At 56.2% G+C, this 11,245-nt stretch overlaps 5 protein-coding genes across 5 annotated transcripts in view; 2 read left to right on the top strand and 3 right to left on the bottom strand.

The window, feature by feature from the left end:
* Window positions 1-30: 30 nt before the first annotated feature.
* On the bottom strand, window positions 31-779 carry PHACADRAFT_208472 (uncharacterized protein; the record flags this gene model as incomplete). Its single annotated transcript, XM_007395152.1, has 5 exons — window positions 506-779; window positions 415-447; window positions 329-363; window positions 168-273; window positions 31-110 (listed from the first exon to the last, which is right to left on the bottom strand). The coding sequence occupies exons 1-5, from the start codon at window positions 735-737 to the stop codon at window positions 31-33; spliced, it is 486 nt and encodes a 161-aa protein (XP_007395214.1). The 5' UTR covers window positions 738-779.
* A 307-nt stretch (window positions 780-1,086) lies between these two features.
* PHACADRAFT_255135 (uncharacterized protein) lies at window positions 1,087-1,421 on the bottom strand. The gene has a single exon (XM_007395151.1). The coding sequence runs from the start codon at window positions 1,389-1,391 to the stop codon at window positions 1,215-1,217; it is 177 nt and encodes a 58-aa protein (XP_007395213.1). The 5' UTR covers window positions 1,392-1,421; the 3' UTR covers window positions 1,087-1,214.
* A 186-nt stretch (window positions 1,422-1,607) lies between these two features.
* PHACADRAFT_194951 (uncharacterized protein) lies at window positions 1,608-2,445 on the bottom strand (the record flags this gene model as incomplete). Its single annotated transcript, XM_007395150.1, has 4 exons — window positions 1,608-1,676; window positions 1,733-1,841; window positions 1,892-2,049; window positions 2,107-2,445. The coding sequence occupies 4 exons, from the start codon at window positions 2,443-2,445 to the stop codon at window positions 1,608-1,610; spliced, it is 675 nt and encodes a 224-aa protein (XP_007395212.1).
* Window positions 2,446-8,049: 5,604 nt separating this feature from the next.
* On the top strand, window positions 8,050-9,769 carry PHACADRAFT_255133 (uncharacterized protein). Its single transcript, XM_007395149.1, has one exon. It carries the CDS (start codon window positions 8,400-8,402, stop codon window positions 9,192-9,194), a length of 795 nt encoding a protein of 264 aa, XP_007395211.1. The 5' UTR covers window positions 8,050-8,399; the 3' UTR covers window positions 9,195-9,769.
* A 1,169-nt stretch (window positions 9,770-10,938) lies between these two features.
* PHACADRAFT_142704 (uncharacterized protein) overlaps window positions 10,939-11,245 on the top strand; it is a 2,153-nt gene continuing 1,846 nt past the window's right edge. Inside the window, exon 1 of the mRNA XM_007395148.1 lies at window positions 10,939-11,177. Coding sequence (XP_007395210.1) covers window positions 10,957-11,177 — 221 coding nt within the window. The 5' untranslated portion in view covers window positions 10,939-10,956. The remainder of the gene's footprint in view (window positions 11,178-11,245) is intronic.

The raw sequence follows: 11,245 nt of genomic DNA, 5'->3' as shown, positions 1-11,245 counted from the left end.
GTATTAGCAGAAAGGGAAGACGTAGACTTACTAGAGCTCCTTTAGGACGTAGTTGCAGGCTACCACGATTCCTGAGATTGTGGCTCCGCACAGCATTCCGACGACAGGTACTTAATAGTGATATATACGTCAGTCATGTACTCGGACGGAATGCGGAGCGAACGCACTGTACTGCTCTGGCTTCCAGAATGGATCCACAGCCATGGCGTAGCGGATACCAATCATGGAGATGGGAATGGTGGAGCAAAGCATGCCAAAAAGCACTGAAGGGAACTAAACAAGTGTATGAGTATGAACGAAGAGTCTTGGGTTCTGAACAAACGCGCACCATGTGTTGAAACCTCCGCTTCGCCTTGTTCACAACTATAGACAATGATCAGAGACATCTCAAAGGAGTAGGGCTTCAGCACGCACCAGTTTCAATCGTTCCCATTAGGTTCAGCAGGACTGCCAAGAACCGGTGTGAGATCAACAAATGTCCCAGCTAGTATGTCCAGATATTTACAAGCAATTCCGGCAACAGCCCATGGATTCTTCGCCTCAAAGACCTTTTGCAGCACGAGTGATACGAGCGTGAGCTGTACGACACACCGCACAGCGGCAGTTACTAGAGACGTCCCGACCCCGAGCTGGAACACCCGCGACACGACCGCATTGAACGCGATGAAGCTGAACGCAAGACCGACGTTCTCCCATGTCAAGTCTGCAGTGCGCCCGTCGTCGCCTGGAGCGTCCATGTTTGAAGCAAATCGCACGAGGTGGATATAAGAGAGAGATGCACGCGTCCCATTCGGGAATCCAGTGGCTGGCCGGGTCAAAATTACACAAAAATCGCAGGATAGTATTAGACGCCTGTCTGTGGACCACACCACAAAGATGGACGCATGAGCCCTCGACTGTTCGATGAATGTCAGTATTGACACTGGCTAGCTGCAAGTTATGCACTGAAACATGCATACGCAGTCCTTCTGCTCTGTGAAACATGCGCTTGTAGTCCAGCCAGTGGTAGGTTCGTATACTTAGATATGGAGCCCAAACAGCGCAGCAGCAGCGACCAAGGCGTGCGAGCCCGCAGGTCTAATTGGAACCGTGAGGTCATGAATATTTTATTCGCTACGGTCCTAGATAGGTAGGCTGGGTCGTAGCGCAGCGTTGCTAAGCCATGGCTCATCTGAGCGACACGCTGCTCAACAGCGAGCAAGGTCGCGCGTTTGTCAAAGGCTGACGCTAAAAAGACTCTTCATCGACACCCCGTTCCACCCCGATGTCTGCTCCGCTTTCGAGCTATGAACCTCCGCCCTCGACTCGAAAGTATGCATCTCGGTGTAGATTTCCCTGCACTTCGCGATGAGGTCCTCGGAGCTGATGCCATGCTCGACCCAGGGCGGCATGGACGCACACCATCGTTTCCATCTAATGTTGCACGTCCAGAAGTCAGAAGGCAGTTAGCCAGTGGGTTTGTGGGAAAGACACTTACACGCCGCGTATGTGCTTGTTCGGTTCCGTGGTCCCCAGCGCGAGCATGTTCGGCACTGCGGGCATTGCGCTCCCGGCGCCGCGCGCACAAGCATCCCCCGCACCATGAGGACGTCCCTGGCGATGGTGATTCACTGTCCGTCATAGGTGTCCGGCGAGCGCATGATGACACAAGCTACGCGTCCAATGTCGGCGGCGACCTAGGACCAAGCAGTGTGAGATATAATGGTAGTAGGAAGGAGATCTGAGAACGCACAACAAGCTGCAACTTCGTGTCCTTCTTCAAGCCAGAACGCACCACTGAGAAAGTGACGCGGCCGACGAGACCTTCAAACATTTCGATGAAATATACTGGGCAGATGATTCTGGGTCTAGCGATGAGATGCAGAGGGTTGCATGAAATCACACGACGCACGTCCAGCTCAGGCCCTGCTTCGACTTGATATTCTTCTCGATATTGACTTTGGCGAGGTGGCTCAGCGTTGCATGCTCGTCGCGGCTGTCGCGGGCGTGGTCGGAAGAGGAGCAGAGGAAGTGCTGCACGTTGTACTCGCACGCCAGGTTCGTGACCAACTGACGCGGTGCTGTTCAGACATACGACTCCGCACAAATGTCATGCACGCGGCGCACCTTGCCTTGAACCTCCTCTCCAGACCCGTCCACACCGAGTCCGGGGAGTGCCAGCACCATGAAAACTCCCCAGGTCCCGCCCTCTGACTTCGCCCTCTCGTCTTCGAAGACCTTCCGTACGGTGTTCGCGTTATTCAGGTTCGCTGAGGCGCTGCTGACGTGGTCACTCAGGGGCGCGAGCTCTCGAACGGACGGAGAACTGGCGTTGTGTGTGAGCGCAACGAAGTGGAAACCATTCTCGAGCGCACCTTCAGCCTTGGGAGCTTCGGTAGCAGCGCGAGCAAATGTGCCGCCTTGCCTGTCTGTAGCGCCAACGACTAAGATCTTGCGAGAGGCCATGGAGGGGCTGAGAGAGCCATATTGTCTCCGAAAGTTGCCCAGCAAATGACCTCTGTGAGACTCGCGATGGGGCCTGTGCAAATGCTTGATGCGTGAGATCCAGGGTCGCTGTAGGCACGCACAACTTTCCATCACGGGAAAGACAGCTGTTTGACGCGTAAGACATCCGACCAGAGTGATTGCAACGAACTCGACACTTTCCTGGAAAAACACGGTGCGAACCTCGAGCTGCTCACGTTTGCAATGTCGCCTCGCAGGATATCTCCTAAGCAAACGAATGAGCATTCCATATTATGTTCGTGAGTGACCTATTGACCGTACTACGCTGTTTAGTCGACTCTCTGAAGAGATACCACAAGCCCCGCCCACTGATGCTCACGACGCCCCATCACAGTGCATGGGCATTCACATAAGACCTCTTCCACTTGCTGCCTCCAGAATTCTGCGAGATTTGCCTGCACCTGCACCGACATTGCCGACTACGAGAGGGACAAACCTGACATGTCGGCGTTCGACTGCGCAGAACTTGAAGAGCACCTCACGCAGTGCAAAGGCCTCGCAGCGCTCAACGTCGACATGATATCGGTGGAGGAAAATTACCACTGATCTGTCCCGCGCGACGCATAAGACAAGATCCGTGCGCAGCTGTCACCGCGGCCACCATGCTTCCGGGGGCATCTCGTACACTTCGACGTCGGTGATCGCAGGAAAGGAACGAGGAGCCGCGACGGCTTCGAGTCAGAAGGTTCACTGAAGGAGACCATCTTCGGCGCGGCGACGACGGCGAACTCGGGGTTGAGCTGCTGAGAAGCACGGATACATCTGCAAAACATGTAAGTATATCCGCCAGCATTACAGAATGTGCGTTTGAGATGACGTGCCCGGGAGATGTGCAAGCAATCCACGGACAAGGCGTATTCCAAGTCCTGGTGTGCTGGCCAGTAGCGTGCAAACGCTGTCGTGCCTGGCATGGGCGGCGCTGTGGCGGGATGTCCGGTCGAAGTTTACTGAGAGATACCGCTTGAGGTTTGTGTGTGCCTCGAGCCAGCGCTGTTATGGATGGTACGCTCGACGGCGCATGCGGGGGTAGCAAAATTTAAACGGAATTGACATCCTTGCGCTTCAGCAGAGACGCATCGCTGGCGTTTAGGTCTAGGCACCCGGCGTTCCGCCCCTTCCACATCTGGAGTATGGCGGGGGACGGGTCCTGGCCAATGAGCAGGCGCCGCGGAACCAAAACGGAGATCGGAGGCTGTTTACCGGGAAAGTCAGAAATTTGATGGGAGAGGTCGCGCAGGAGCGCGTGAACATTTGAACCTCTCGGACAAGTTTCGCTTGGGGCGGCGCACGGAGGGTGTTGCCCTGGCTGTGATGTCGTCTGCCCAGCCGGTTTCGAATTCGCTTTCTCTTGCGACGCGACGACGACGACTCAAGCTCAAGCTCAAGAACGACACTCGCTTTCTGCTGGGCCCTTCGTCTCGCTTTGCCTCCCGCCGCGCCTGTGTCTCAGACCGACGACGGCTCACGACGCGCAGTTTTTTTTCCCTTTCACACGACACCGAAGCGAACAGGGCTCTGCGACGACGATCCTGCGTTGCTCTCGTCATTCCACGCGGTGACGGCACAGTAAGCGGTTGCCTTCGGTGCGTTTCGCCTTTGCCCGGCCGCCATCTTTCTTCCCTTGTTGATTGGACCCATCGCCCCAAATCCTCGAGCTTTCCCCTCTCCTTTGCCTTTTTGCTTCCGCCTCCATCTTCCTCGTTTGCCTCGTCCGCGGCGCAACGCTGCTTCGTCTCTTTCTATAATCTTTATTCTGCAGTCGTACTGCAGACCGCCGCTGACGCTGCGCTCCCATAGAGTCGGCCCTTTTGTCCAAGCTCTCAAGTCATCTTCTTTCAACGTCCAAGTCGGGTACGTACCTCGTCCTCCTGCCTCGTGTCCTCCCTTTTCCATTCTTCACACCAAACTGTTACAACGAGCGCCCACTTGGCGTCGGAGACAATTACCGTGCAAGCTCCATGTTCCGACACAGCACGTCCGGATCGACGTGGGCCCCTGTGTACAGCCATGTACGACCATGTAACACCAACCTTGCGTCCGCACACACGATTACGTTCAGGAGCCCGTACACGTGTCCCGAGCGCATCGGAAGACCCTGGGCTATTGCTGGTTTGCCTCGTTCTTAACACAGGCCGTGTGTTTCGCTATCTGACCATGTCGATACTCCCATTCTTGTTGTGCGCTTAGCATTATTAGGGGCAATACCGATCTGACTACTCTCGCACGCAGACGCTCGCTTTGTTCGGTTTTCGTTTAGAAAGTATCGGTAAGTCTGGTCTGTCGAGGTTTCTTTCAACTTGTTTCTCTCCTCTTGCATGCTTTCGTCTCTCACTACGTCTCGCCGTGGACGTTACAAAACCCCTACACGTACGAATAGACTGCGGCTGTGGCAGCCCGGCTCGAACGCTGTCCGTTGCACGCGTGGACGGCGTGGGGGAATTCAGCTGGCGAAACACGTACACCATTCTCCCTACGGAGAAAAGACCCGATATTCCCATCGCACGTCCTTTGCGCAGCTGTCATCAGGTTGACAGCTGCCTCGCTGGCGCTTTGTCATACTCGGTACCGCCGCGGGAAGCCTGGTTCTCCGTTGGTCGCTCCGGTGGCGGCATCTTCTGGCTAAGCGGCCTCTTTCTTACCTTCTTACTTTTTTTCCCCTGTTCTTTTGCGCTTAGTTTCGCACTTTTCTGAGGACGGTCTCACATATGTTCTCCTCAGGTTGCCCTTCTTCGGTGTTCGACACCTCCACTCAATCCAGCGACGTTCACCTGCACACATTTCTCTCTCGTGGTTTCCCTTTAACAGCGAACTACATCCGACATAATTCACGGACAAGTGAAACGGTCCTTGCAAGATACTTCCACTCAACGTGCACATAATAAATCGAAGACGTGCTACTACTTCCGTGTTAATTACATCCAAAAGTTATTGTGTAATATTTCTTTAAAGGTGCGTTCTGATATTTATACTTCGGATACGGTGGTATTGACAAGAACGACAGCTGTCTTTATACAACTGGTGTATCGTTCGGCGCCCCCCGCGCTACTCCATCTCAGCAATTCCGCACCTCGACGCACAGCGTTATCCACCTTACAACTAGAAGCAACGATGCTACTCAAGCTCATTCCACCAAACCCACTCCCCACTGTGCTGTTCACGCTCGCCTATCCGGCTCCGCCCTCGAATCTCCCACTTCCCGCGAGCTACGCCGCGCTCCTCAAACTCGTTGTAGAAGAGAGTCTTCTCGACGCAGATCATAACATCTTTGAACGTATTGACGGTCCACTTCCACTCGGACGTCATGCCGGCCTGAGCCCCACATTGTCCCGCGTCGGGGGTGGAGGCAGTGGCGGCGTTAACAACGGGCAGGGCAGCCTTACACCGCACGCGCTTGATAAGGCGACGTGGATCGCGGCCGTGCTGAACGAGGTCGTATTCGACCTCTCGGATGGCGCCTTCATCGGCGAGGGGTCCGCACCCATCGAGCAACGCACCGACCCTTTCGAGGACGCTGCGCCGCGCAGGGTGCGCGTGCTCTGCCGGTATGTCGACGGAGCCGAAGTGAGCTGGGAATGGAACGCGACGCCCGACGCCGAGAACGACGCAGATGGTGAGGCCGCCGCGTGCTTCGCCGCACTCCAGAGCGTGCTGCACGATGTCAGTGAGAGCGCTACGGCCAGCGAGCGCGAGCGGCGGGAACGCAAGAAGAGGCATACCTATTACGAACGCTTTGCATTCGTGGAGGCGCACCCACACCAAGGCGTATATGGGGCGTTGGAGCAGCGCGGTCGGCACCCGATCCCGCAAGGCACGGAGGAAGAAGGCACGATGGAGGGGAAGCAGCATAGCGCCGGGTTTATGCCGGTGCAGCAAGGCTATGGTTCTGAAGAGGCGAGGGATCACGGGCGTGCAGGACCGAGGAGCTTTGACGAGGAGCTCGACTTTGGTCGTGGTGCTGAGGCGCACGTGTCCGGGCGTGTTGAGACGCGGAGGGGAAAGGGAAAGAAAGGTCGGAAGAGTGTGAGGGGTGGCGGCAATAGCAAGCACGAGGAAACGGGGAAGGAAGACGTTGAGGAGGGGAAGGATGGTATGAAGGAGAAGGGGAAGCATAAGAAGCAGCGGAGCTTGCTTATGTCGCTCGTCGCATTCGCGTGAGTGATACTCTCGCTCTTGTGCCAGAAGGTTGCTAATGTCCGTATTATAGCTCCTCGATCTCACCGCGCAGCATCCGCTCGCGCTCACCTTCGCCGTCGCCGTCACCGCCCGCCGAGCTAGAGTCGTCAACGTCACACGCTGTCCCTACTAGCCGCTCTCCGTCACCGAAGCCGCCGCATGTCGTACATCCTCATCTTGTGTTCACTCCATACCAGGATCCACCGTTGAGCAGCAGCGACCTCTGCCGGCGCGCACGCGCAACACTTGTGGATGTCTTTCGGCGATACGTCATCGCGAAGCTCAAGACTCCGCAGGCTCTTCCGTCACGCGTGTTGCGTCGCGTACTCAGTGTTGACAGCGGTAACGCGGACGCTGGCAGACGGCTGCGTAGTGTCGGCAGTGCGCTCACGACGCGCAGCAGCGACTTCAGCTTAAGCGAGGCGAGCATGCACGTTCACTCCGTCTCGCGCAGTCCAAGCGTCAGCGTCCTGCGTGCATCCGATATCCTATGCGGCATCGACGCCGAGTTGCTTCACCAACGGCTTGTGAGCGGATACAGCGATGAGGACGACGAGGACGAGCTCGCCTTTGGAAGCGCGAACGAGGGCGAATATGTCACCTGGGTCACGCGCTCTCTGCTCACCCGCCTTGAGGCTGAGATGCGCGAGATGAGCGTCATTCTGCGTAGCATGCGCGTACCCGCACCGCCGCCACGCATCTCGAGCATCAGCAATAGCCTCAGCGCGCGCATGGGCCTGTCGCCCATCGACGGGCCCCCGCTCTCGAATGCGGGCGCATTCCAGCCGATCTCGGGCTTCTCGGACGACGTTGGCGAGTGGGGAGTGGCTGCGGGGGCGACGTTGATCGACGAGTCTCCGCCCTTCTTCGATAGCTATGACGAAGAAGAGATGGAGAATGTCCCGCTTACAGAGGAGAGCATTACCGAGGACGAAGATCACACAAGCATGTCCGCGAGCAGCAGCAGCGGGACTACCGAGACAGACAACAGCAGCGTGCACACTCCCTCTTCCGAGACGACAAACTTCGACCAGGCGTGCATTCGTAGCCCTGGCACGCCGCCTCTTGCAGAGCACGATCGGGGGGATTACTTCGTCGGTGTCCAGGATCAGAGCACAGAGTTCGAAGCGCAGCAGCAGCCCGGGAGCTCGCCACCGCGCCGGCCTGTTCTGAAGAAGCAGCCGCCAATTCTAGCTACCAAGGAGACCGAATTTCTACCCCCTCTACTGGACGAGCTTGCACGGCCGGCGTGTCGCCCCGCGCTTTCACCGCTGTTGACGGTCTCGCCGCCGCGATCGGTCTCGCTCCCGCCGAGCTCTACATTCACGTCACCTGAAGGTTCGCTCAGCTCAGCCTCGGCATTGCCGGCCGCAGCCTACGCCGCGCTCTCCGGAGAGCGGGAACGGCTGCTTGGGATCCTCAACAGACTCGCCAACCAGCACAACGTCGCACAGCAGGACGAGAAGCAGCTGCTGAACGACCTCGAGGCCAAGAGCCGCCGACGTGCATGGAGCAACCGAGCTTTCGTAGGCGGCGCTACTGTGCGCCTTTGCGGACTTGCGATGCCTGAGCGGCACAGCCCACTTGTGACCGCGAAGCCAATCACTCCGGGCGACCTTGAGGCTGAGGCGAAGGCTTATGCATGTGCGCAGCTTGAGGGCGTCGGGGGTGTGAAGAAGAAGAGAGGAAGTTTGGTCGCCACAACAGCAGAAAGCAATATTATGCGGTTGTTTCCCGTCTGTGAGGAAGACGAAGATGGCAGTGATGAGGAAGGAGACCAGAGCTTTCTCGTCACCAGTCCGCTCTCGGACAGCTCGTTCGCTATCGGCGCGTTCCCCACCAGTCCGACCATTGCCAGCTCGTTCGCCGCCAGCGGCGCTGCCGCGCGGGAAGAGGAAGAAGAAGAACCGGCTGGAGAAGATGGTCCTCTTCGGCCTCTGGATCCTCCAGCCTCACCCGGAAGCGGACCGTCCGACGACGAGATGCTGACGTTGAGCGACGCTGAAGACGATCTCCTGGGATTCGCGCCCCTCATGCGCCATTCGAGCCGGCACACCTCGGTGCCCGTGCGTCCGCGGCCACGGACGCGGTGCATGAGTATGAGCTCTGTCGCCGCGTCAAGCGGCGAACCGCTTCTGTCTGTACCCGTAGGCGCGTTGCACGCCGGCTTCCCCACGCTCGCACGCGCATCGCTACTGCCCGTGCCGGGCGTGCCGTACATGATGCACGAGAGCAGTGCGTCGACCGCGGATCTGCTGCGCGCCGCTGTAGACGCGGACACGGAGAAGATGGAGTTCGGAGTGCTGGAGCCGCAGACAAAGGTCGAGCTGTTTGACGTGTACTCGGGCGACGAGGAGGACGAAGAAGACGATCGCTGCACGGACGGCAAGGAGAACGAGGACGCGTTCGTGCTTGGCGTGGACGTCGCGGGCCGGGCGGAGCTCTCGGCGTTTTGTGCGGCGCACCAACAACCTACGAGCGCAGACGGCATACGGGTGCTTGCAGCGCATCTTTAACATGAGCGACACGCTTTTTTCAAGTTTCCTTGGGATTTCTGGCTCGGACTATCATCAACACGATTCAGGAGAAACAGGCTGGTTTATGCAACGAAAGAAACACAAGACTCAGACATTCCCAGTGCAACAATTACTCATCGCACATGCATCTCTTCAAGTGCCATCCGGATCTCATTCTCGTCCTTTTTTCCTATTACGATATTCTCATTTACTTGAGCCTAGGAACGACCGTCTGTGCGATCTCTTCTTCTGCTCGCATTTCTGCACATATACGGCTCTCGATGACACTCCATCTACGATCTCTTTTTTCACGGACATTCTGACCTGTCGATGACGCACCACGCCCACCTCCGTCTAATTTCACGATGACTTCACGCGTCTCTGGCGCACAGTCGGTCTTTGTTTTACCACGCGCAAATCCTGCCATGATCTACGTTAATCTTCGTGTATATACGAATACTTGCTCTCGTCCTTCTCTGTTCCCTGCACCGTACGGCCCAGAGCACGACAAGTTCCTGACAATAGTAGTAATAGTGTACCTGTGCATGCACAAAATTAGATCTTTTACTGGCTAAAATTGTGAGTGCCAGTGAACTGGTAGGGTCTGAAAATTGATCATGGTGACCTCAAAGATCGCATGCGCAGATCGGCGGTCGGGCTGAGTGGGACGGTAAGGCAGAGGACACAGGCGGCGTCCTATCCTGTATATTGATTTCCGTAGTCTTCGTAAAAATTCCAGCCTCGTGCGCCCGCCGCTGTTCCAATTTCGCCACCGCACCCAGGGGGAGGGGGCATCATCGCTTAGCGCTGAAAGCAAGCGTCTAGTCACGTTCAGGACCTCTGGAAGCGCGGTGCACGTTCCACCGACGGCAAGCCGCACTCTATGCTACCCTCTCGCCGTCTCTTCCTGGTGTCAGCAATACATGTCTGTCAATCCTCATTTCTTGTAATCATTCAGCTCGAGAAGAATGATATTGCCTTTTGAATCTATTATGACTTCAAAGAGCAAGTGCATCGTGTGAACTTTGAAACTTACGGCAAAGCGGCAAGGCCATCGGGCTCAGACAGACTGTCATATCAAACAACTCTTACTCACTGGAACAGCATCGAAACACACAAGGCTGTCGCAAAAACACTGCATCCCGGCAGATGAAGAGTCTTTTATGGATATGCAGAAGAAGTCGTTCAGAGGTAGACACATAATATACCTGATAGCAGCACAGTTGAAGAGGTTAGCAAGCAACTGGTGGTAAAACAAGGGAAGAGAGAGTCGACCGTAGTGAGAGAACCAAAGCGGAAGACCGCACGTTTGGGGCAGATAACGCACTTATCTAATCCATTTATATGTTATCAAAGTCTCGGGGTCTCAGGCGCTTGACAACGAGGTTGTTTTCAGCGCTTGGCACTGATGTATATTCCAGATTGGGCAAAGCGTGTCCGAGTCAGCGACAAGTCCATGAAGCCAGCCGTCTACTAAGCCTGCATTAATGGGCCTGGGACTCTCATTGTCGAACAGGTGAGGCTCAAGGCCTAGCTGGCGAGTTAACATTTACAACGTCATTATGCATCCAGGGTCGTCCTAATCGTGACAGGCACGTGGAGGGGGCACGACAGCCGGACAGCACCGCCGCCCTCGCAGCCTTTCTGTCCTTGTCCTCGACGCACTCGTTCTGAGAATCTCAAAGCAGTTTGCTTGTCGAGGTATATCAACGTATGGACCTCAGGGTAGTATATGGGTCTGATTGAACTTGTTTCTTACTAGATGACTTCGAACGTCTCCGTAGTCGCACATCGGATACCGCAGGAGTTGTTCAAAACGATTATAAAGCACTTGATACCTCGAGAACTGGAGAATCCACTCTTGCTTTCCCTCGCGTCGGACCAGGACCACGTAGAGCGCAAGAAGCAGCTAAAGCATGAACTTGGGCAATGCTCCCTCGTTTGTCATTTCTGGGCGATGCACTGCCGTCCTCCCCTGTTCAGGTACATCGAGCTTCGGGCAGCTGAGGACGTCCATCGTTTGTTTGAATTTGCGAATACGATCACTCTGG

Source organism: Phanerochaete carnosa, assembly GCF_000300595.1.
Source record: "Phanerochaete carnosa HHB-10118-sp unplaced genomic scaffold PHACAscaffold_4, whole genome shotgun sequence".
Lineage (NCBI taxonomy): Eukaryota > Fungi > Basidiomycota > Agaricomycetes > Polyporales > Phanerochaetaceae > Phanerochaete > Phanerochaete carnosa.
This window is presented reverse-complemented; position numbering and strand designations above follow the sequence as displayed.

What these genes read in the sequence shown, in the direction of transcription:
- PHACADRAFT_255135 (XM_007395151.1), bottom strand. Translation starts at nt 1,391, where the DNA reads ATGCCGCCCTGGGTCGAGCATGGCATCAGCTCCGAGGACCTCATCGCG.
- PHACADRAFT_255133 (XM_007395149.1), top strand. Translation starts at nt 8,400, where the DNA reads ATGCGGTTGTTTCCCGTCTGTGAGGAAGACGAAGATGGCAGTGATGAG.